The sequence below is a fragment of the Crinia signifera genome, chromosome 6 (assembly GCF_055691185.1).
Source record: "Crinia signifera chromosome 6, ASM5569118v1, whole genome shotgun sequence".
NCBI lineage: Eukaryota > Metazoa > Chordata > Amphibia > Anura > Myobatrachidae > Crinia > Crinia signifera.
The window spans coordinates 15,548,370-15,575,163 of record NC_139222.1 but is presented as its reverse complement, the minus strand read 5'-3'; the positions used below and the strand labels follow the sequence as shown (position 1 = coordinate 15,575,163).

Sequence of the window (26,794 nt, the reverse complement as noted above, 5' to 3'; positions counted from 1 at the left end):
CACAAATGTGTGACTAATAAAAGGCCACTAAGCACACATACACACTTCTCAGCTTCACACATGGCACAAGGTTTGCATTCACAGACCATTTCAGTGTGGGCTATGAGATACCTGGGCTGAGATTTAATGGAATGTGAAAAAATAGCATTCTCCGAAATCGCACCACATCGCACTTTTTTTAAATTGCATTTTTTTTCTGCTAAGTTGCATATTTAATGAGATGTGAATTTGTGGCAAAAGAGTGCGATATGGTGCGTTTTTTTAGTCATGAAATTGTCGATTTTAGGTCCTGAAAATGTGCAAATTTAAGGACATGTGAGATTTTGTGTAAGAAAAGGTTAATAGGAAAATGGCGTGGGGTCCCCCCTGCTGAGCGTAACCAGCCCTAGGCTCATTGAGCTGGACCTGGTTCCAAAAAATACGGGGGACAAAAAGCGTAGGAGTTCCCCCTATTTTGGCAACCATGCTCGGGGCCCTGGGGCTGGTTTTTAAAAAAATCAGTGGAGTCCTATTTTAATGGCTTTCTGATTTTTTAAAACCAGGCCCGGCTCTTTGAGCCTGGGGCTGGTTATGCGGAGGGGGGGACCCCACGCCGTTTTTTAAAATTATTTATTTTGACTTTATTTTTTTTACATTGCATCCTGCAGGAATCTGACTGAACCATGCATGCTAAAACCAATACCAAATTGTACTAAAAAATACGAATTCGTATCAGAAAAATATGAATTAATACGCCATCGGATAATACGAATCAGTCAAATACGACTAGTAAATTATCCTCCGGGATACGAATGAAAACACGACTACACCAGTCGTATTCATTCGTATTAAGAATACGAATACGATTTTTTGTATTCGTCTTCTTAGTAAATTTCCCCCATTTTATCTAACCAATAATGTAGTTGTTTAACATGTCCTAACATATTGGAATTTCTCTAAATTCCAGTTTCCAAATAGAAGTTCAACAACCCGTCTTCACTTGTTTAGTTTTCATTCTAGCACCCGCCATCTTTGAAAACCCATGCAGTTACTCTTCCCTGCCTGGGGTGTCGCTGTCTGCTGTGGTGCTTCTAGCACAGTGTGGCCTGCATATCAGCACTGATATGCAAACCTAACATGTGCTACAAACACCACAGCAGACAGCGACACCCCAGGCAGGGAACAGGAACTGCATGGGTTTTCAAAAATGGCGGGTGCTAGAATGAACACTACTTGTTAAGTATGTGTTTTAATATCCGCATTATATATCAAGCAGAAAATACAATGTAATAAAATTAGACAATACATTTACTTAATATAATACAATTAATATAATACCCTCGCTAATTCCCCCAAAGGCCAGAATAATTGCATGCATTGCAGAAATTACCTTTAAAACCACAGCAATAACTGGCCAGTTAAAATAACATTCCTTTATTAACATATATCAATATTAATAAGTCAGCACACATTGGGGCCATATAAATTTATAGTTCAGTTCTCCATTGGAAGTCAAGTAATTAACTAAAGATACTTAAAAAGTAATAGTTTCTTCTGTTCGTTACAACTAACCACACTAGTGGGAAAATAACGTAAATACAAAGGGGGTATTCAATAAATGTTTGGTTCCCTTTTTCACACCAAAGGGGGTATTCAATTGTTGTTTTTTCCCCTTTCTTTCACACCTATTTTTATATGGCGTGATATTAGTGCGATTTTCAATTCTTCTCCGTCTTTTAAAAGTGGACCGTTTTTTAAACATTCTTTTATTTCACAGTCATTGTCAATGGACTTCCTATTCAAATGCTTGGTGATCATTGTCACACTTTTTAATAGTTGTCTAAGCTTGGTCATTTTCCCGTCTTTTTATTCACCTGGGTGGTGATATGTGGGGTTTATTTTTTTAAATGAATGTTTTATTTAACATTTCATTGAATTTGCTTTATTTACCTAGGAGGCGGCTTGCTGCGGCATCTACTGACTATGGCGGCGGCTCACTCTCCCTGTTGGGCAGCAGCGCAAGTCCTCCACAGGCTCTGCTCTCCCGGCTTTGTGGCTGGAACCGGTAAAAGGCTCACTCCGCTCCTCTCTCTCTCTCCTCAGCCTGTTGCTGCTGCCACTGTTATGTGTACAGTGTACAGCTCTTTAGCGAGCAGCAGCGGACAAGGCGGATCAGATCAATGGGAGTTTCTGCCCAAGACTCCTCCTCCCCAGCGAGGCTCCTACCAGGTTCAGCCAATGCTTATTATTTACAGCTGCGCTGGCATCACCAGGGGTGTGTGCTTTAGAAAGAGCGATCTGCTGTCTGTCCCGGCGGGGTCTGACCGCTCTTATACAACCCCTACAACACATCATGTGACACAACTCTCTGTACAACTGCCCCTCTCACCGTCAGATGTGCGCTAAGGGCATCTGGAACATTACATCTAAAACCAGTATAATCACTGCAACTCCCTATCATTTTGCAATGCAACACACATATATATATACATATATATATATATAAATATATGTATGTATGTATGAGCACTTACCCCCCCATCTTGCAAGCAAGGATGGAACCGGCACACGGATTTGCAGTTAAAGAAAAAAAGTAGGTTTATTGTACACGCATGGTTGCACAAACAGACAGCTGTATCCTGACAGCTGTTTCAACTACTTAATAGTAGTTTTCATCAGAGCTGTTACAACTACTATTAAGTAGTTGAAACAGCTGTCAGGTTACAGCTGTCTGTTTGTGCAACCATGCGTGTACAATAAACCTACTTTTTTTCGTGAACTGCAAATCCGTGTGCCGGTTAGATCCTTGCTTGCAAGAGGGGGGTAAATGCTCTCATATTGTTTATTACGTTCCAGGCACCGGAGCCCAATACCTTTATTGAGTGCCATTCAGGGGCGCTGATTTGCATTTTATCTGGTGGGTGCTCCCACAGACCCCACCCCCTCTTCCGGACTACCCCCCCTGCCTCCGGGACTCACCCGCTGCTCGCGTCGGGGATCCTGGCAGTGCCGCAGCGGGGTCCCAGCAGTGGATATGCCGTCAGCAGCAGGGTCCCTGCGGAAGATGGGAACTAGCAGTGGTATTAATACTGCTACTAGTTCCCATCCGCTGCAGGGACCCCCGCTGCTGGGACTCCGCTGCCGTGGGTGCTCCTCACTTGCCGTGGGTCCTCTGGCCCCGGAGCACCCACGGTTTCGGTGCCAATGACTATATATGTAAACCCATAACAGGGTTACTTACAATGTGAATAGAGGAGGTGATTACTACTACCACGGTGTATACAGCCCAAAGGACAGAACGCTGGAGGTATACAGAGCCCTGGCCAGGTGTAATATATAAAACACAAACTTTTATTAACAACTATTATAGAAATCCCCATATTCCCCAAAGGGACCCTGCGCTGTGTGGCAGCGTTTTACATTTAACACCCCCCACATAGGGCTAACACCCCTCCACCCTCAATGTGTTTAAGAAACCCCCCATGTGGCCGGTCACTCCTGCGTTGCGGATACTGGCTCCTGCTGCTTATAAAAAAAGTGACTTTTGGAAAATGCCTGCCCCCATAGGAAAACCTATTTAAAAAAACTGTCTTTCGTATGGGGGCAGCCATTTTCCGAAAGTCACTTTTTTTATAAGAGGCAGGAGCCGGGATCCACAACGCAGGAGGTACCGACTGCAAGGGGGGGTCGCAGCAAGCTGGTCGCATGCTCCTGTGACCAGCGATCATAAGGGGACTACACGCTGCTCCCCCTGTATAGTAGGCCACTACATGCTGCTCCCCCTGTATAGTAGGCCACTACATGCTGCTCTCCCTGTATAGTAGGCCACTACATGCTGCTCCCCATATATAATAGTACACTACATGCTGCTCCCCTGTACAGTAGGACATTACATTCTGTTCCTCCTGTATAGAACATTAGATGCTGCTCCCCCTGTATAATAGTACACTACATGCTGCTCCCCGTGTATAGTAGGACACTACATGCTGCTCCCCATATATAATAGTACACTAGATGCTGCTCCCCCTGTATAGTAGGCCACTACATGCTGCTCCCCATGTATATTAGGCCACTACATGCTGCTCCCCCTGTATAGTAAGCCACTACATGCTGCTCCCCGTATATAATAGTACACTACATGCTGCTCCCCCTGTACAGTAGGCCACTACATGCTGCTCTCCCTGTATAGTAGGCCACTACATGCTGCTCCCCATGTATAATAATACACTACATGCTGCTCCCCTGTATAGTAGGCCACTACATGCTGCTCCCCCTGTATAATAGTACACTACATGCTGCTCTCCCTGTATAGTAGGCCAATACATGCTTCTCCCCCTGTATAGTAGGCCACTACATGCTGCTCCCCCTGTATAGTAGGCCACTACATGCTGCTCCCCATGTATAATAGTACACTACATGCTGCTCCCCTGTACAGTAGGACATTACATTCTGTTCCTCCTGTATAGAACATTAGATGCTGCTCCCCCTGTATTATAGTACACTACATGCTGCTCCCCATGTATAATAGTACACTACATGCTGCTCCCCCTGTATAGTAAGCCACTACATGCTGCTCCCCGTTTATAATAGCCGCCTTTACCTTCTGTTGCCGGACGTCGGGCACGCGGCGGTAGGTGTGGCAGGGGGCGGGGCAGGAGGTGGATTCTGACCTGTACATCAGCCAATCAAACCCACTTCTGGGCTTTGCGTTCCATTAGCCTTTCGACATGTGCGGTCCACCTTCACTCCGGAAATTGCGATTCACCCTCCTTGCGCTTTGTGCGTTCCACCACACTTCCGGATGTTGCGGTCCACTCAGCTTCCGTGATATGCGTTCCACGGTCAGGAAGAGAGATTTCTTCTATAGCTGCAAAATCCAAGTCTCCTTCCGGCTCCAGCAGGTATCCAGCCGTAGTCATGGCGACTAATATACAGAGGGAGCAGCATGTTGTGTCCTACTATAGAGGGGGGAGCTGTCTGTGACGTCCTACTTTACAAGGGAAGCAGCCTTTTGTGTATGGTACTTTACAGGAGGAGAGGCCTTTGGTTTACTACTTTACAAGGGGCAAATGCAAGAATTCTGAAAGGGGGTTTCTCAGATATGTGGTGTATATACACACACTCACGGATCCATGTAAATGGCTCCTTTCTATGCCGTGACATCCTTGCAGATAGATATATGGACAGGGGTATGGGGGTATAAGTCACGGATAACAGTACAGCCACAGATATTAGATCTGGAGGAAAACACTCCATAGGAAAAATGGCATCAGCTCAGTCAGAATAAGGCGGTGGAGGGCCGTATGTCTAGAGATCTCTCAATCACTGGGGAAGGGAGTAGTTGGGTCCGTGCCCGAAGCGTGCGAGCGTAGCGAGCCCGCGAGGGTACAATGCTGCAAAAATAAAACAAAATAAACGACACCTACATGAATTACACATAAATTTAAAAACGTTGTGAGGGCATCTAACAACTTCCGCCCTCACTGAACGTCACTTCCTGTAAGCTATACTGCATGGGAACTAGTCTCTACCGTAGTTGGGTGAGAGGAGCGGCACAGGAGCAGCAGCATTTACTTTTTTTTACCCTGTTTTGTCTCCGGCAGAGTCCGGCTGATGGAGGCTGCTGCTGCTGGGGCTGATGCTCCCACCCATGCAGTGCATGGTGGGCACATCACAATAATCGCAAGAGTCCCGACTCCCTACCGCCCGCAGGGATTGGCTGGCACATCACCTCCCACGGCCGCAGTGATTGGCCGGCCGGCGTGTCTGCATTGCTCTCCTCGTATCCGGGCGGGCGGACTGCGCATCACCTCCAACTGGGGGGGCGTGGCTTCGGCAGGCTTGTGAGTGGACGTCTTCTCCCGCTGCTCCCTGATACAACCTTTATACCCATCCTGCGACTTCTCGCCGCTACTCATTCGCCTGCAGAGGTAAGGGAAACCTCCTGGCACATCCCTGTCACTCCGGCTTCCGACTACGACCAACCGCCGCCGAGATATCAGGCTCGCCAGTGTACAGCTCCTGAGGGGAGGCCTGACGCCGGCGCCATATTGCTGCTGCTCCCGCCCCATGTGGACGCCGAGCACCAGAGCTCCGGAACACTGAGCTGCCGCTCGGCCGCACACATCCTCGCTGGCTATCTCCTGCTCTGTCGCTCAGCGCCATCAGGCTCCATACAGAGCCCACCGCAAAATATCTATATCAGTATCACTTTTAGTATTATTCAATGCAGACACCTGCATCCTGTACACAGTAGCCAATAGCCGGCTCTGTGTACAGTCAATTGAATCAGTGGGGGGATTTGTCGTCTCTGCCATGGCCGCACCCACGCTGCGGCTGACTCGCCTCCGGTGCTCAGCCAGTGGGCAGCGGCAGGCAGCAGCATGTCAGTGCATCAACCGGGTTCTGGCACCCACACAGACCCTGCTGCCACTTGCTCCCCCAAGCGGCAGCTGGGTCTGCCTTGCAGTAGTTACGCCACTGATTGGGAGATTCAATACTAGGGTGTATGCCGTCGAATGAGGCACGAGAGATCCGTTCACCATGGCCTAAGGTCATTATATACTTTGCCTTTTTAACCCCTTCCTGACGCAGCATGTTTTTGCCTTCCTGACAGAGCCCTTTTTTTCAAATCTGACAGGTATCACTTAAGTGGGGATAACTTTTTTTTGCTTTTACTTATCCCAGTGATTTTGAGACTGTTTTCTCGTGACACATTGTACTTCAAGTTAGTGGTAAATTTGGGTCGATACAGTCTGTGTTTTTTTGTGAAAAATACCAAAATGTCGTAAAAAAATGGAAAATTTAGCAATTTTCAAAATGTTAAATTTTCTGCTTGTGAGACAAATAATCATACCACTCAAAATAATTAATAACTAACATAGACCATATGTCTACTTTATGTTTCCATCATTATTTCAGCCTCCTTTTAATTTTTTTGGACACTAGGAGGCTTAAAATATGAATAGCAAATTCTCAAATTTTCAAGAAAATTTCAAACACTGATTTTTTTAGGGACCAGTTCAGTTCTGATGTGACTTTGAGGGACTTGTATGTGAGACACCCCCATAAATGATGCCATTTCAAAAACTGCACCCCTCACAGTATTCAAAACAGCATTTTGGAAGTTTGTTAAACCTTTAGGTGTTTCACAGGAATTAAAACAAAGTGTAGGTGAAATTTCAAAATTTCATTTTTTTTGCAGATTTGCAATTTTAATACATTTTTCTAAGGAACACAGTAGATTTTACTAGAGAAATGTGACTAAAAATTGATTCCCCCAATTCTTTTGTTTTCATAAATATCCTATATGTGGCCCTAGTGTGCACGTTGACCAAACCACAGGCTTCATAATAGAAGGAGCACCTACTTGATTTTGGAGCCTCCTTTTTATGAGATTATTTTTTAGGCACCATGTAGGTTTCTAGGCACCGTACATATAAAGAAAAAGAATTTGCGCTGTGGATGCACACCTAGAAAGATCTTTCTAGGTGTGCATCCACAGCGCAAATTCTTTTTCTTCATATGTACTTTGCCAACTTTTGCCCGGATAGCACCCCCGCCACCCAGAAACTCTATGAAAAGGCGGCCCCTAGAGATCCAAATAATTAGAAGGGTCAGAATCATCAGTGTGCGGATTGATACCTCCACTTCCCCCGAACCCCATTTTTGCGGTTTCTAGGCACCATAAGATGCTAAAAGTTAGGAACCCCCCCCCCCCCACAAGTGACCCCATTTTGCAAACTACACCCCTCAGGGAATTCATCTAGGGGTATAGTGTACATTTCAAACCCCCAGGGGTTTCACCAATTTTGATACAACTGGGCTGTGCAAATGAAAAATTAAATTTTTTACACAAAAATGCAGTTCTGGCTCAATTTTTCATTTTCACAAGGAATGAAGGAGACAAAGCACCCCAAAATCTGTGCCCCAATTTCTCCCGAGTACCGCAATGCCTCACATGTGACCAAAAAATACCATTTGGGTGCATGGCAGGACTCAGAAGGGAAGGAGTGATTTTTGGATTTTGCAGCTCAGATTCTGGTGGAATGTTGGTGGGTGCTATGTCGCATTAGCAAGACCCCCGAAGCACCAATACAGTGGAACCCCCCCCACAAGTGACCCCATTTTGCAAACTACACCCCTCAGGGAATTCATCTAGGGGTATAGTGTATATTTCAAACCCCCAGGGGTTTCACCAATTTTGATACAACTGGGCTGTGCAAATGAAAAATTAAATTTTTTTACACAAAAATGCAGTTCTGGCTCAAAATTTTTCATTTTCACAAGGAATGAAGGAGACAAAGCACCCCAAAATCTGTGCCCCAATTTCTCCCGAGTACGACAATGCCTCATGTGTGACCAAAAAATGGCAGGACTCAGAAGGGAAGGAGTGATATTTTGATTTTGCAGCACAGATTCTGGTGGAATGTTGGTGGGTGCTATGTCGCATTAGCAAGACCCCCGAAGCACCAATACAGTGGAACCCCCCACAAGTGACCCCATGCTGGATTACGTTTATTATTAAAGTCAAGTCCTGGAACAAACTGCCCCTCTCAATTACAGGCCGGGTGAATTTAATAAAAATGATCGTGCTACCAAAATTCTTATATGTGCTACAGCAGTCACCGGTATAACTAACATTGGCCATCTTTAACCCCTTCCCGACATTTGACGTACATGTACATCATGGCCGGGATGTACTTCCCGACACATGACGTACATGTACGTCATGACTTCAAAGTGCCACTGCGTCTAGAGACGCGGTGACAGAGGGACGATGTCTACTGTCCCTGACAGCAGACATCTTCCCTCATTGCCCAGGGGGGGCAGCGATACCCCCCCCGTTCGGCGATCGCTGTGATTGGCTGTTCAATGTGAACAGCCAATTACAGCGTTTTTTGTGTCACCGGCGAATAACGTTCGCCGGTGACACAGGGATCGGTGGTGATTGGTGCTGTTAAGTACAGCACCAATCACCACCGGGTGTAAGGGTGACACTGGTGTCACCCCACCTGCCCCCAAAAGGCTGTGATTGGTCCGTCGGACCGACGGACCAATCACAGCCATTTCACCTCAGATGAAGTAACGGAGACAGCCCTGCAGCCGCCATTCCGGTCAGGAACAGCGTGCAGAGCGGTATCCGTGCCCATCTGTGCCCTATACTGACCTGATCGTTGGTGGCATCCGTGCTGCCAGCTCCTGCTGTGACTTCCTTGTTTTGCTGCTGCTGCTGCTGCAGCAGCAGCGTCATTGTGGCAGAGATAATTTTGTGTGCTATAATTTTGTGCTATAATTTTGTATCTGCTCCCCCCTGCTGCCCCCCTTTTGTGCTGATCACTATAAACTAAGTGATCAGCACCTTTTTTGGGGTGCATGGAATTTTTTTTATATATATACCCTGTCAGGTTGCACCCACAGTTGTGTGCCTGCTGCCCCTCACTGCTAATCAGTGTTGCATCACTGCATCACAGATCTGCAGTTGTTGTTTTTTTTGGAGAGTGCAGTGGGGTTTTGTTTTTACACCCACGTTGCTTTTGTGGGTGTCCTGTGGCCGCTGAGCGCTGATCAGTGACGTACATCACTGAACAGCATTTTTGGCACAGGGTTGATATAATTTTTTTTCTGCAGTTTTTTTTCTGCAGTTTTTTTTTTGGAGAGTGCTGTGGGTTTTTTTTTTTTAATTGTTTTTACACCCACGTTGCTTTTGTGGGTGTCCTGTGGCCGCTGAGCGCTGATCAGTGACGTACATCACTGAACAGCATTTTTGGCACAGGGTTGATATAATTTTTTTTCTGCAGTTTTTTTTTATTGTTTTTTTTTTGGAGAGTGCTGTGGTTTTTTTTTTTTAAATTGTTTTTACACCCACGTTGCTTTTGTGGGTGTCCTGTGGCCGCTGAGCGCTGATCAGTGACGTACATCACTGAACAGCATTTTTGGCACAGGGTTGATATAATTTTTTTCTGCAGTTTTTTTTAATTGTTTTTTTTTTTTGGAGAGTGCTGTGGTTTTTTTTTTTTTAAATTGTTTTTACACCCACGTTGCTTTTGTGGGTGTCCTGTGGCCGCTGAGCGCTGATCAGTGACGTACATCACTGAACAGCATTTTTGGCACAGGGTTGATATAATTTTTTTTCTGCAGTTTTTTTTAATTGTTTTTTTTTTTGGAGAGTGCTGTGGTTTTTTTTTTTAAATTGTTTTTACACCCACGTTGCTTTTGTGGGTGTCCTGTGGCCGCTGAGCGCTGATCAGTGACGTACATCACTGAACAGCATTTTTGGCACAGGGTTGATATAATTTTTTTTCTGCAGTTTTTTTTAATTGGTTTTTTTTTGGAGAGTGCTGTGTTTTTTTTTTTTTATTGTTTTTACACCCACGTTGCTTTTGTGGGTGTCCTGTGGCCGCTGAGCGCTGATCAGTGACGTACATCACTGAACAGCATTTTTGGCACAGGGTTGATATAATTTTTTTTCTGCAGTTTTTTTTCATTGTTTTTTTTTTTTGGAGAGTGCTGTGGTTTTTTTTTTTTTATTGTTTTTACACCCACGGTGCTTTTGTGGGTGTCCTGTGCCCGCTGAGCGCTGATCAGTGATGGACGTTACTGACCAACATCTGTGCTCAATTTTTGGCGCAGGAGCTTTTTTTTTTTTTCTTTTAAACTTACACGTGTTAAAGCACTACATACACACTACATACCCCCCGTGTTGAAATAAAGTTTGTACCCCCCCCCCCTACACTATACACGTGTTGAAACACTACACTTAAAAATAATAAAAATGTCCCAATCATCGCAAAGACTGTTTTCAGCGGAGGAGGCATATGCCCTTCTTGCCTCTGACACTGACACAGCCAGTGAAGCAAGCGATGAATTGGCATTTGTCTTAAGCTCCTCTTCCTCCTCTAGTGATGAGGGACCCCCTCAAAGACGCCCCCGTAGAGCAGCTGAGACCCCCCCCAATGATTGATCTCGTATGGACCCCACCACCAGACAATTTTGAGCCCCAGGTTCCTGAGTTTTTGGCCAACCCAGGAATCCAATTTGATAGTACAGGCCTCAAAGAAATTGACTTTTTCAAAGTCTTTTTCTCTGATGATTTTATAAATTTAATGGTGGACCAAAGTAATTTATATGCCCAGCAGTTTATTGCCCAAAACCCCACGTCATAATTTGCTAGGTGGACCCCTGTAGATGCAGTAGAGATGATGACGTTTTGGGGTCTGGTGTTACATATGGGCATAGTTAAAAAGCCAGAAATTAGGCAATATTGGAGTACATATGTTCTGTACAGCACCCCACTTCATCGTATGGCCATGACCCGGACTCGTTTTGAGACGATCCTTAAATTTTTGCATTACAATGATAATGCACAGTGCCCACCCAGAGATGATCCCACCTTTGACCGGCTATTCAAAGTTAGGCCGGTCATTGATCATTTCAGCGCCAAATTTGCTGAGATGTACATCCCCCAAAAATTCATTTGTGTGGACGAGTCACTTATACATTTTAAAGGAAGGGTTAAATTCCGCCAGTACCTTCCCAATAAGAGGGCAAGGTATGGCATAAAAATGTATAAGCTGTGTGAAAGCACCTCAGGGTACACCCACAGGTTTAGGGTATATAAAGGGAAGGACACAAGAATTGAACCGCCAGAATGCCCCCCTCCCTCATAGGTGTTAGTGGAAAGATTGTCTGGGATTTAGTGCACCCCTTCCTGGATAAAGGTTATCACCTCTATGTGGATAACTTTTACACCAGCATCCCCATTTAAGGCCCTTGGTTCAAGAGGTACAGCAGCTTGCGGTACTGTGCGCAAGAACCAAAGAGGCCTCCCAAAAACGCACGTTGCCCAATTACTGAGAAAGGGTGAAAGCAGGGGAATATGCACCGAAAATATGTTGTTGGTCAAATATAAGGACAAGAGGGATGTCCTTATACTGACAACAATTCACGGAGACAGTACCAGCCGTACAGTGCCCTGCGGAAAACAAAAATATGGTACAAGAAGCTGGCCGTGTATATCATCCAGATGGCACTGTATAACGCTTACGTACTTTTCCGTTCTACCAGCCAGACGGGGACATTTATGCACTTTCAAGAGGAAGTCATAAAGGGCCTAATATTTGGGAACCAGCAGGCAGAGGGCCCCAGTACTTCTAGTACTGGCCCCAGTACTTCTAGTACTGGCCCCCGTATTGTATCAGGGCAGCATTTTCCTAACGAAATCCCCTCCACTGGAAAAAAGGGCAGGACACAAAAAAGGTGCAAAGTTTGCTATAAAAAGGGAATACGAAAGCAAACTATTTTCCACTGTGAAACTTGCCCCGACAAACCCGGCCTATGTATGAAGGAGTGCTTTAAAATATACCACACATCTATGGATTATTAGGTTCATCATTTCACCGTGCTTCGGGGGTCTTGCTAATGCGACATAGCACCCACCATTCATTCCACCAGAATCTGTGCTGCAAAATCCAAAAATCACTCCTTCCCTTCGGAGTCCTGCCATGCACCCAAATGGTATTTTTTGGTCACATATGAGGCATTGCCGTACTCGGGAGAAATTGGGGCACAGATTTTGGGGTGCTTTGTCTCCTTCATTCCTTGTGAAAATGAAAAATTTTGAGCCAGAACTGCATTTTTGTGTAAAAAAATTTAATTTTTCATTTTCACAGCCCAGTTGTACCACAATTGGTGAAACCCCTGGGGGTTTGAAATGTACACTATACCCCTAGATGAATTCCCTGAGGGGTGTAGTTTGCAAAATGGGGTCACTTGTGGGGGGGTTCCACTGTATTGGTGCTTAGGGGGTCTTGCTAATGCGACATAGCACCCACCATTCATTCCACCAGAATCTGTGCTGCAAAATCCAAAAATCACTCCTTCCCTTCTGAGTCCTGCCATGCACCCAAATGGTATTTTTTGGTCACATATGAGGCATTGCCGTACTCGGGAGAAATTGGGGCACATATTTTGGGGTGCTTTGTCTCCTTCATTCCTTGTGAAAATGAAAAATTTTGAGCCAGAACTGCATTTTTGTGTAAAAAATGTAATTTTTCATTTTCACAGCCCAGTTGTACCACAATTGGTGAAACCCCTGGGGGTTTGAAATGTACACTAAAAAATCAGTGTTTGAAATTTTCTTGAGAATTTGCTATTCATATTTTAAGCCTCCTAGTGTCCAAAAAAATTAAAAGGAGGTTGAAATAATGATGGAAACATAAAGTAGACATATGGTCTATGTTAGTTATTAACTATTTTGAGTGGTATGATTATTTGTCTCACAAGCAGAAAATTTAACATTTTGAAAATTGCTAAATTTTCAATTTTTTTACGACATTTTGGTATTTTTCACAAAAAAACACAGACTGTATCGACCAAAATTTACCACTAACTTGAAGTACAATGTGTCACGAGAAAACAATCTCAAAATCACTGGGATAAGTAAAAGCAAAAAAAAGTTATCCCCACTTAAGTGATACCTGTCAGATTTGAAAAAAAGGGCTCTGTCAGGAAGGCAAAAACAGGCTGCGGCGGTAAGGGGTTAACAAGTTAAACAGTCTAATCTCATCCTTTTTATGGGACAAAAAAAAGGGTAAAAATTAAACTAGATACCCTTATGAGAAAAAAGGGGCAAGGAGGATTATCCCTACCGAATTTTGGACTGTATTATTTGGTTGGTCCATTAACACATATACGGGAATGGGTGACGGAGGATATAGGGAGTAACCTGGTCAGGGTTTTGGTAGCACAAGGGAATGTAAGCAACAGTCCATTACAGCATCTGTTAAAGGGAATAATCACCAGTAAAGACGCACCCCTTGTGGTACAGGCGGTAAAGATTTGGCGAGAGGTTGGCAAACTAATTAAATACAATGATATAGAAATAGAGCACCCTATATCGGATTATACACGTTTTAAACAACTCGAGTTGGTACAATCAGATGGAATATGGGGTCCTTATGGGATATGCTTTACCACGCTCGTTCTTTTTTAGATTTTTACAAATAAGGAGCGCCCTGGAAGCCCAATTTAAAAACATTACTCCTAAATTTTCAGTATCCCCGATCAAAAAAGCCTTAATAGAAGGAGGTAAAAAGAAAAGGGTGTCGAGATTATATAACCAGCTGGTAGAAGTAATATACGAGGATGGGTTGCATCTAAATGGTCAGTAGACGTGGGAAGGGAACATTAACAGAAATAGAATGGAACACGGCCTTAAAAGTAGTACCACTAGCAACCAACTCAATAAAAATACAACAGGTACAATTGTTCATCCGGTACTTGTGTACAATCACGGCTCCCACGATGTGCATCGTATATGGAAAAATCGCATCGCATGCGATCTGATGCGATGTAATTTTTCACTGAAATTATGGACATGAGTTGAAATCATGTAAAAAGCACCCCAAATGTCATTTTTCACACTGTAACATCCCCACTATCAACGCCAACCCGAAGCGTGGGAGCGCAGCGAGCCCGCGAGGGGCGGCGGTACGCGTCCTACGACCTTTTCATACCCCCACTATCCACGTTGGCGTGGAGTTGAGAATAGAAAGTGTGGCGAGCCACCGAGCTCGAAGCGTGGCGAGCGGACAGCAGAGGCTGAGAGCGTGATTGGCCGATACGTCTCCATGGAGACGCATAGCTCAGTCCTGATTGGCTGAGCTATGCGTCTCCATGGAGACGCATAGCTCAGCCAATCGCGCTCTCAGCCTCTGTAGCGCTGGGACAGCGCTACAGAAGCTGTTAGAGGCAACGGAGAAAGCCGGTTCTCCCCGCTGCCTGTCAGTGCGGGGGGAGCCGGCTGTGAAGCAGCCAGACCAGCGCTGGATCCAGGAATGGTAAGTAACGCTGGTGTAAAAGTGAGGTGTGTGTGTAATAAACTTTTACTTCTCTGTGTGTGTGTTTTTTATAAACATTCTTTTTACAGGTGGACTACAAGTCCCAGCGGGCCCATTAATGCCCCGCATGCTGGGACTTGTGGTTCTCCAAGTCCCAGCATGCGGCGGAGGTCTGCTGGCACTTGTAGTTCTCCGGTATAAAGCAATGTAACGTATGATCGATTTAACCCTATCAGGCCGGCGTCCACTGGCCACGGACGCCGGTGACAGCCCCGGGCTTCAGCCCTGGACGGGTGAAGCCTGGGGGGGGACCCCTTTATTGGGGGGGTCCCCACTCCTCCAGGTACCCCGTCCAAGGCTGACCAGCCACGGTGCTCATGTTTTGGCCGGGGGACCTTGTATAAAAAGTGTCCCCCGGCTGTGGCATGACACCGCGGGCTGTTGGAGCCCGGTGCTGGTTTCAAAATACGGGGGACCCCCAGATTTTTTGTCCCCCGTATTTTTGGAACCAGGTCCGGCTCAATGAGCCTGGGGCTGGTTATGCTTAGAAGGGGGGACCCCACGCTGTTTTTTTTTTAACTTTTTTTTTTTTTGCACAAAATCGCATTTATGAAAATGCGCACATTTTCATGACTAAAAATCGCCCGAAATTGCATTTTTTGCCGCAAATTCGCATCTCATTACATATGGGAATTCGCAGCAAAAAATGCGATTTTTAAAGGTGCGATTTGGTGCGATTTTTTTTTAGTCTAAAAAATCGCACCCTATTACATTTCGCCCCATGATCTTTGTTAGTTATTAACTATTTTGAGTGGTATGATTATTTGTCTCACAAGCAGAAAATGTAACATTTTGCAAATTGCAAAATGTTCAATTTTTTTACTACATTTTGGTATTTTCACAAAAAAAAAAAAAAGACTGTATCGACCAAAATTTACCACTAACTTAAAGTACAATGTGTCACGAGAAAACAATCTCAAAATCACTGGGATAAGTAAAAGCAAAAAAAAGTTATCCCCACTTAAGTGATACATGTCAGATTTGAAAAAAAGGGCTCTGTCAGGAAGGCAAAAACAGGCTGCGGCGGTAAGGGGTTAAGATCGTCACACAGTAGCATAGTGCAGTAACAGTGCAATGTTGTGTGTTATGTATTTTAATATTTTTTGCAAAATAACAAAAAATTAAATGGAAAAAAAATAAATAGGGTTGGACAAACCTTTATTGGTTAAAAACATCCAGGGATACAAATAAGAATAATAATCTTTCTTTAAAAATATCAGTATTCACTACATATAAACAAGGGTTAAGCTAATAAACCTAGGTTGAACTCGAAGGACGCAAGTCTTTATTCATCCTTAACTACTATGTAAGATCAGATCTTGTGTGAATTCTGATGGTTAGCAAGATCGGATACTTATGTAAAACATTTCTAAACCTCCTAGAATGCATATGGCCTCACCTGTGTGACTTCTCTGATGTCTAACAAGACCTGATTTATACAGAAAACAATTCTCACTCAGCATGAGAAAAGCCTCTCATCCGTGTGTCTTCTCTCATGTATTACAAGCTGTGATTTCTGTGTAAAACATTTCTCGCACTCAGAACATGGAAATGGCTTCTCACCTGTGTGTCTTCTCTCATGTATTACAAGCTGTGATTTCTGTGTAAAACATTTCTCGCACTCAGAACATGGAAATGGTTTCTCACCTGTGTGACATCTCAGATGTACAGCAAGATCTGATTTGTGTTTAAAACATTTCCCGCACTCTGGACATGGAAATGGTTTCTCACCTGTGTGAATTCTTTGATGTCTAACAAGACTTGGTTTCTGTGTAAAACATTTTCCACACTCGGAGCATGGAAATGGCTTCTCACCTGTGTGACTTCTCTGATGTGTAACAAGTTCTGATTTCTGTTTAAAACATTTCCCACACTCAGAACATGGAAAAGGCTTCTCACCTGTGTGACTTCTCCGATGTGTAACAAGTTCTGATTTGCGTCTAAAACGTTTTGTGCATTCAGAGCATGGAAATGGTTTCTCACCTGTGTGAATTAACTGATGTCTAACAAGTTCTACTTTGAATCTAAAAAGTTTCTCGCACTCAGAGCATGTAAATGGTTTCACACCTGTGTGACTTCTTTGATGACCCACAAGGGTTGATTTACGTGTAAAACATTTCTCGCACTCAGAGCATGGAAATGGTTTCTCACCTGTGTGAATTCTCTGATGTCTAACAAGTTTTGATTTCTGACTGAAACATTTCCCACACTCAGAGCATGGAAATGGTTTCACACCTGTGTGAATTAACTGATGTCTAACAAGTTCTACTTTGAATCTAAAAAGTTTCTCGCACTCAGAGCATGTAAATGGTTTCACACCTGTGTGACTTCTTTGATGACCAACAAGGGTTGATTTACGTGTAAAACATTTCTCGCACTCAGAGCATGGAAATGGTTTCTCACCAGTGTGAATTCTCTGATGTCTAACAAGTTTTGATTTGTGACTGAAACATTTCCCGCACTCAGAGCATGGAAATGGCCTCTCACCTGTGTGAGATCTCAGATGCACAGCAAGATCTGATTTGTGTTTAAAACATTTCCCGCCCTCCGGACATGGAAATGCCCTCTCACCTGTGTGACATCTCTGATGTTCAAGAAATGACTGGTGTGTAAAACATTTCTTACACTCAGAGCAGGAAAATGGTTTCTCACCTGTGTGAATTCTCTGATGTCTAACAAGTTCTGATTTCTGACTGAAACATTTCCCGCACTCAGAACATGGAAATGGCTTCTCACCTGTGTGACATCTCAGATGTACAGTAAGATCTGATTTGTGTTTAAAACATTTCCTGCACTCTGGACATGGAAATGGTTTCACACCTGTGTGACTTCTTTGATGTTTAACAAGACTAGATTTATATATAAAACATTTCCCACACTCAGAGCATGGAAATGGCCTCTCACCTGTGTGAGATCTCTGATGTTCAACAAGAAATGACTGGTGTGTAAAACATTTCTTACACTCAGAGCATGGAAATGGTTTCTCTCCTGTATGAGATTTCCAATGTGTAACAAGAACTGATTTCTGTGTAAAACATTTCCCACACTCAGAGCATGAAAATGGCCTCTCGCCTGTGTGACTTCTCTGATGATTAACAAGAATTGACTGGTGTGTAAAACATTTCCCACACTCAGAGCATGGAAATGGCCTCTCACATGTGGGACTTCTCTGATGTGTAACAACATGTGGTTTAGATATCACACTATTCCCACCCTCAGAACAGGGACATTGTGTATCACGTGTGTGATCTGCACAATGTGTAACAATAGCTGAGGTATTAGAAGAACAGACATCACGATTAGAGGGATCAGATGATATATCAGCACTGGGAGGTACTGGATGTATATTTGGGGTAGTGGGGATGTCTCCTGGAGAGTCTTGTGTGATGTCATCTTCTAGCTTAGTATCTGCAGACAAGATGCGATCTTCCTCGAGGACATCCCTGCTTGTGTCTCCCCCTGCTGGAGATAATATAACTATTATTATTATGCCCAGGTCATTATACAGTGTACACACATAACTCCACTCTACAGAGACTATACAGTAATTCCCATGAGTCCCTGCCCCAGTGGTGCTAACACTCTGTATTCCCTGCCAGACAGCACTGCTCACCCCTACATCACTGTGTCACTATGATGTCATCATTATGTCAGCCAGTGACGTTGCTGAACCCCAATATCGATCCAGACTGCCCTCATACATAAATACAGGAAACTTGTGGGCTGAATTACACACAACTGCGTAACTACTACACAAAGTGCTCCAGGTGGTTATATATACATATATATCTATATATCTAGAGTGGTGCTCCGCCACGCTCCCTGAGCCACAGGACAAGTAACCCCAGCTGCCTCAGCCCCATCTCAATGCACATCCCATATCTAAGGACACAATTAGTTGGGTTTATCTGAAAGGCCCTACATATTTATCCTCAACTGTGACATACCTAATCCCAAACCACCCAACCCTACCCCACCCTGCATGTCTATCCCCAACTGTGACATACCTAATCCCAAACCACCCAACCCTCCCCCACCCTGCATGTCTATCCCCAACTGTGACATACCTAATCCCAAACCACCCAACCCTCCCCCACCCTGCATGTCTATCCCCAACTGTGACATACCTAATCCCAAACCACTCAAACCCCCCCACCCCCACCCTGCATGTCTATCCCCAACTGTGACATACCCAATCCCAAACCTCCCAACCCCCCCTCCACCCTGCATGTCTATCCCCAACTGTAACATACCTAATCCCGAACCACCCAACCCTCCCCCACCCTGTATGTCTATCCCCAACTGTGACACACCTAATCCCAAACCACCCAACCCTCCCCCACCCTGCATGTCTATCCCAACTGTGACACACCTAATCCCAAACCACCCAACCCTCCCCCACCCTGCATGTCTATCCCAACTGTGACACACCTAATCCCAAACCACCCCACCCTCCCCCACCCTGCATGTCTATCCCCAACTGTGCCATACCTAATCCCAAACCACTCCACCCTCCATGTCAATCCCCAACTGCGACATACCTAATCCCAAACCACCCCACCCTCACCCATCCTGCATGTCTACCCCAACTGTGACATACCTAATCCCAAACCACCCCACCCTCCATGTCAATCCCCAACTGTGCCATACCTAATCCCAAACCACCCCACCCTCCATGTCAATCCCCAACTGTGACATACCTAATCCCAAACCACCCCACCCTCCATTGCATGTGTATCCCTAACTGTGACATACCTAATCCCAAACCTCCCCCACCGTGCATGTCTATCCCCAACTGTGACATACCTAATCCCAAACCACTCAACCCTCCCCCACCCTGCATGTCTATCCCCAACTGTGACCTACCTAATCCCAAACCACCTAACCCTCCCCCACCCTGCATGTCTATCCCCAACTGTGACATACCTAATCCAAAACCACTCAACCCTCCCCCACCCTGCATGTCTATCCCAACTGTGACACACCTAATCCCAAACCACCCAACCCTCCCCCACCCTGCATGTCTATCCCCAACTGTGACATACCTAATCCCAAACCACTCAAACCCCCCCACCCCCACCCTGCATGTCTATCCCCAACTGTGACATACCCAATCCCAAACCTCCCAACCCCCCCTCCACCCTGCATGTCTATCCCCAACTGTAACATACCTAATCCCGAACCACCCAACCCTCCCCCACCCTGTATGTCTATCCCCAACTGTGACACACCTAATCCCAAACCACCCAACCCTCCCCCACCCTGCATGTCTATCCCAACTGTGACACACCTAATCCCAAACCACCCAACCCTCCCCCACCCTGCATGTCTATCCCAACTGTGACACACCTAATCCCAAACCACCCCACCCTCCCCCACCCTGCATGTCTATCCCCAACTGTGCCATACCTAATCCCAAACCACTCCACCCTCCATGTCAATCCCCAACTGCGACATACCTAATCCCAAACCACCCCACCCTCACCCATCCTGCATGTCTACCCCAACTGTGACATACCTAATCCCAAACCACCCCACCCTCCATGTCAATCCCCAACTGTGCCATACCTAATCCCAAACCACCCCACCCGCCATGTCAATCCCCAACTGTGACATACCTAATCCCAAACCACCCCACCCTCCATTGCATGTGTATCCCTAACTGTGACATACCTAATCCCAAACCTTCCCCACCGTGCATGTCTATCCCCAACTGTGACATACCTAATCCCAAACCACCCAACCCTCCCCCACCCTGCATGGCTATCCGCAACTGTGACATACCTAATCCCAAACCACCCAACCCTCCCCCACCCTGCATGTCTATCCCCAACTGTGACATACCTAATCCAAAACCACTCAACCCTCCCCCACCCTGCATGTCTATCCCCAACTGTGACATACCTAATCCCAAACCACCCCACCCTCCCCCACTCTGCATGTCTATCCCCAACTGTGACATACCTAATCCCAAACCACCCAACCCTCCACACCCTGCATGTCTATCCCCAACTGTGACATACCTAATCCCAAACCACCCCACCCTCCCCCACCCTGCATGTCTATCCCCAACTGTGACATACCTAATCCCAAACCACCCAACCCTCCCCCACCCTGCATGTCTATCCCAACTGTGACACACCTAATCCCAAACCACCCAACCCTCCCCCACCCTGCATGTCTATCCCAACTGTGACATACCTAATCCCAAACCACCCCACCCTGCATGTAAATCCCCAACTGTGACATATCTAATCCTGAGGGCAGGAGAAAAAGAAAAGAAATCAGTTTAAAGTGGGGCGCACTCCTTACCCAAAATGTCTCTTATTGGACTTTTTCATAAAAACATACCTAATAATAGGTGTATACTTTATTGGTGTGTGTTTAACACGTTAGCCTATCTGGCCATCACTTTAATTTATATTCAGGCTTTTCAACTGTATTAGTTGTATAGAACCTTTATATAATTAGTTCCCTTTACAAGGGATGAAACGTAGCGAAAATATTAAAAACAAATAAAGATATAGAAAAACAAAGAAGTAGAAAATTTTTAAAACGTGTCTCTGTGACCTTTTTGCAGCTTATTTAGGAATCGCTTTTTTAGCTGTTATATAGAAGCTGTGTTCATTACAAATGTAATAAAAGATATTTATTTCTTAAACAACAGTGTTGGTGTTAATTGATACAGTTGTTATTATTGTATGTATCCACCTAGCGTATTTTGTATCAGTATAGTCTTGATACAATTGTTGGTGGAGTTATTCTCTATTGCAGTGTATATCATATATTCTCTCCAGTGTGTCAGGAGTCATTTGTTCTGGCTGTTCAAATGTGATTATTTTCCTGAGGTGCAATTGATCTTAAAATAAGACATATGTGAGGGAATGTCTGCCGTACAGCCCAATATTCCTCTTGCTAACAATGTCTAAAGATCAATGAGCAGGGGTTAATTTGCACATGTGCACATATGTATTAAGTTCTAGTTTGTATTATTGTTCATATTTATGTGCAAAAATTCTGTTTTTACAACAGTACATTGTGCTTCTGCATATACACCAGGCGATTTATTGGATTGAACTTATAATTCACTTTGCGTAATTCCGCGTGATATTCACTGCCAGTATGTGATATATGAAATTTAGTGTGCAGATCAGGTGATCACACGATTTGATTCGTGATGTTATTGTGACTATCCTTCTCTCAGTACACATTTATTGGCACAGTTTTTACGCTCCTGTGTACACACCAGGCAACTGACAGATTGGACTTGTAATTCACTCAGCGTGATACCGCATGGTGTTAGCTACCATTCAGTATTATGTTGCTAGTCAGAGTGTCTGTACAGAGTTACTTTAATTGTTTCCTTGCCGTTAAGCATATAAATGAGTCTGACTTCTCATTAATCGCATACACATGTGGCAATCTGCCAATTTTGTCTTTAGAGATTAAATCTTTTTAGTGCGTGTTATTATATCACACTGATCACACACTTATTGACAATTGCATGAGAATGAATGTAATTTATTGTGTTTTATTGGTTTAGCAGGAGAGAATTTCACTTTTATTTTCTCTCACTTTCAGGCTAAGTACTACTGGTATTCTGTTTCATTCTATAGGAGCGTGTTTTGCTCCTTATATAGTCCTTTTGCTGCACAGCTACAAGATTTGTGATTAGTGCTTAGGAGTTAGGTAATGCATTAGATATTATATTTATAAGGCTGTATCTAGACATACAGTACACCGTTTATTCTGATGTTAAAGTGACCTGAGTATTCAGGTAACAAGCTAAATCTCCTTCACTGGCTTGTATTGCCACAGTGATTTTAGGAGATTTGCGTGTAATAGCAAAAGGTTATAAGAGTATTCAAACAGAAAATGCCGGTGGGTGCCTCCAGCCGGGGATTGTGTTTCACCGGCTAGCACACCCCGCCGCAACAGTTATAAAGTACAGATGCGATTAGCCGCCCCTTATGCCAGGGAATCAATCTCACAGGCTAGCGTGCGCTCATCGCAGTAGTATCTTAGGCAGTGTTGCCGCTATATCAATTATACACAATATTTTAACACCAAACAAGTATATTTTAAACACAGATCATTGCTAAAAGGTCACAGAGTGAATGCCGATGCGCATTTCGCTCAGTAGCTTTTTCGAGGCTGTCACATATCTAATCCTGAACCACCCCACCCTCCCCCATCCTGCATGTCTACCCCAACTGTGACATACCTAATCCCAAACCACCCCACCCTCTACCACCCTCCATGTCAATCCCCAACTGTGCCATACCTAATCCCAAACCACCCCACCCTCCATGTCAATCCCCAACTGTGACATACCTAATCCCAAACCACCCCACCCTCCATTGCATGTGTATCCCTAACTGTGACATACCTAATCCCAAACCTCCCCCACCCTGCATGTCTATCCCCAACTGTGACATACCTAATCCCAAACCACCCAACCCTCCCCCACCCTGCATTTCTATCCCCAACTGTGACATACCTAATCCCAAACCACCCAACCCTCCCCCACCCTGCATGTCTATCCCCAACTGTGCCATACCTAATCCCAAACCACCTAACCCTCCCCCACCGTGCATGTCTATCCCCAAGTGTGACATACCTAATCCCACACCACCCAACCCTCCCCCACCCTGCATGTCTATCCTCAACTGTGACATACCTAATCCCAAACCACTCAACCCTCCCCCACCCTGCATGTCTATCCCCAACTGTGACCTACCTAATCCCAAACCACCCAACCCTCCCCCACCCTGCATGTCTATCCCCAACTGTGACATACCTAATCCCAAACCACCCAACCCTCCCCCACCCTGCATGTCTATCCCCAACTGTGACATACCTAATCCCAAACCACCCAACCCTCCCCCACCCTGCATGTCTATCCCCAACTGTGACATACCTTATCCCAAACCACCCAACCCTCCCCCACCCTGCATGTCTATCTCCAACTGTGACATACCTAATCCCAAACCACCTAACCCTCCCCCACCCTGCATGTCTATCTCCAACTGTGACATACCTAATCCCAAACCACCCAACCCTCCCCCACCCTGCATATCTATCCCCAACTGTGACATACCTAATCCCAAACCACCCAACCCTCCCCCACCCTGCATGTCTATCCCCAACTGTGACATACCTAATCCCAAACCACCCAACCCTCACCCACCCTGCATGTCTATCCCCAACTGTGACATACCTAATCCCAAACTACCTAACCCTCCCCCACCCTGCATGTCTATCCCCAACTGTGACATACCTAATCCCAAACCACCCTCCCCCACCCTGCATGTCTATCCCCATCTGTGACATACCTAATCCCGAACCACACAACCCTCCCCCACCCTGCATGTCTATCCCCAACTGTGATATACCTAATCCCAAACCAACTAACCCTCCCCCACCCTGCATGTCTATCCCCAACTGTGACATACCTAATACCAAACCATCCAACCCTCCCCCACCCTGCATGTCTATCCCCAACTGTGACATACCTAATCCCACACTACCCCAATCTGCATGTCTATCCCCAACTGTGACATACCTAATCCCAAACCATCCAACCCTCCCCCACCCTGCATGTCTATCCCCAACTGTGACCTACCTAATCTCAAACCACCTAACCCTCCCCCACCCTGCATGTCTATCCCCAACTGTGATATACCTAATCCCAAACCTCCCAACCCTCCCCCACCCTGCATGTCTATCCCCAACTGTGACATACCTAATCCCAAACCACCCAACCCTCCCCCACCCTGCATGTCTATCCCCAACTGTGACATACCTAATCCCAAACCACCCAACCCTCCCCCACCCTGCATGTCTATCCTCAACTGTGACATACCTAATCCCAAACCACCCCACTCTCCCCCACCCTGCATGTCTATCCCCAACTGTGACATACCTAATCCCTAACCACCCCACCCTGTATGTCTATCCCCAACTGTGACATATCTAATCCCAAACCACCCAACCCTCCCCCACCCTGCATGTCTATCCCCAACTGTGACATACCTAATCCCAAACCACCCAACCCTCCCCCACCCTGCATGTCTATCCCCAACTGTGACATACCTAATCCCAAACCACCCAACCCTCCCCCACCCTGCATGTCTATCCTCAACTGTGACATACCTAATCCCAAACCACCCCACTCTCCCCCACCCTGCATGTCTATCCCCAACTGTGACACACCTAATCCCACACCACCCAACCCTCCCCCACCCTGCATGTCTATCCCCAACTGTGACATACCTAATCCCAAACCACCCAACCCTCCCCCACCCTGCATTTCTATCCCCAACTGTGAAATACCTAATCCCAAACCACCCAACCCTCCCCCACCCTGCATGTATATCCCCAACTGTGACATACCTAATCCCAAACCACCCAACCCTCCCCCACCCTGCATGTCTATCCCCAACTGTGACCTACCTAATCCCAAACCACCCAACCCTCCCTTACCCTGCATGTCTATCCCCAACTGTGACCTACCTAATCCCAAACCACCCAACCCTTTCCCACCCTGCATGTCTATCCCCAACTGTGACATGACTAATCCCAAACCACCCAACCCTCCCCCACCCTGCATGTCTATCCCCAACTGTGACATACCTAATCCCAAACCTCCCAACCCTCCCCCACCTTGCATGTCTATCCCCAACTGTGGCATACCTAATCCCAAACCACCCAACCCTCCCCCACCCTGCATGTCTATCCCCAACTGTGACATACCTAATCCCAAACCACCCAATTCTCCCCCACCCTGCATGTCTATCCCCAACTGTGACATACCTAATCCCAAACCTCCCAACCCTCCCCCACCCTGCATGTCTATCCTCAACTGTGACATACCTAATCCCAAACCACTCAACCCTCCCCCACCCTGCATGTCTATCCCCAACTGTGACCTACCTAATCCCAAACCACCTAACCCTCCCCCACCCTGCATGTCTATCCCCAACTGTGACCTACCTAATCCCTAACCACACAACCCTCCCCCACCCTGCATGTCTATCCCCAACTGTGATATACCTAATCCCAAACCAACTACCCCTCCCCCACCCTGCATGTCTATCCCCAACTGTGACATACCTAATACCAAACCATCCAACCCTCCCCCACCCTGCATGTCTATCCCCAACTGTGACATACCTAATCCCACACTACCCCAATCTGCATGTCTATCCCCAACTGTGACATACCTAATCCCAAACCATCCAACCCTCCCCCACCCTGCATGTCTATCCCCAACTGTGACCTACCTAATCTCAAACCACCTAACCCTCCCCCACCCTGCATGTCTATCCACAACTGTGACATACCTAATCCCTAACCACCCCACCCTGTATGTCTATCCCCAACTGTGACATACCTAATCCCAAACCACCCAACCCTCCCCCACCCTGCATGTCTATCCCCAACTGTGACATACCTAATCCCAAACCACCCAACCCTCCCCCACCCTGCATGTCTATCCCCAACTGTGACATACCTAATCCCAAACCACCCAACCCTCCCCCACCCTGCATGTCTATCCTCAACTGTGACATACCTAATCCCAAACCACCCCACTCTCCCCCACCCTGCATGTCTATCCCCAACTGTGACACACCTAATCCCACACCACCCAACCCTCCCCCACCCTGCATGTCTATCCCCAACTGTGACATACCTAATCCCAAACCACCCAACCCTCCCCCACCCTGCATTTCTATCCCCAACTGTGAAATACCTAATCCCAAACCACCCAACCCTCCCCCACCCTGCATGTATATCCCCAACTGTGACATACCTAATCCCAAACCACCCAACCCTCCCCCACCCTGCATGTCTATCCCCAACTGTGACCTACCTAATCCCAAACCACCCAACCCTCCCTTACCCTGCATGTC

At 45.9% G+C, this 26,794-nt stretch overlaps 3 protein-coding genes across 8 annotated transcripts in view; 1 reads left to right on the top strand and 2 right to left on the bottom strand.

The window, feature by feature from the left end:
* The window catches only part of LOC146010031 (uncharacterized), a 45,279-nt gene extending 40,540 nt beyond the window's left edge, over nt 1–4,739 (bottom strand). For 4 of the 6 annotated variants that reach the window (XM_083150850.1, XM_083150852.1, XM_083150851.1 and 1 more), the window contains exon 1: nt 4,580–4,739. In XM_083150850.1, the coding sequence (XP_083006976.1) occupies nt 4,580–4,657 (78 nt within the window). In that variant the 5' untranslated portion in view covers nt 4,658–4,739. Of the gene's footprint in view, nt 1–1,929; nt 2,099–4,579 lie in introns of those variants that run through there. The other 2 variants (XM_083150854.1, XM_083150855.1) reach the window with 2 other exon arrangements.
* Nucleotides 1–26,794, top strand: part of LOC146010024 (uncharacterized) — a 437,588-nt gene that overhangs the window by 210,769 nt on the left and 200,025 nt on the right. The gene's annotated exons all lie outside the window — the stretch shown is intronic.
* LOC146009525 (uncharacterized) overlaps nt 16,021–26,794 on the bottom strand; it is a 75,309-nt gene continuing 64,535 nt past the window's right edge. The window contains exon 9 of the mRNA XM_083149968.1: nt 16,021–18,341. Within this exon, the coding sequence (XP_083006094.1) occupies nt 16,336–18,341 (2,006 nt within the window). The 3' untranslated portion in view covers nt 16,021–16,335. The remainder of the gene's footprint in view (nt 18,342–26,794) is intronic.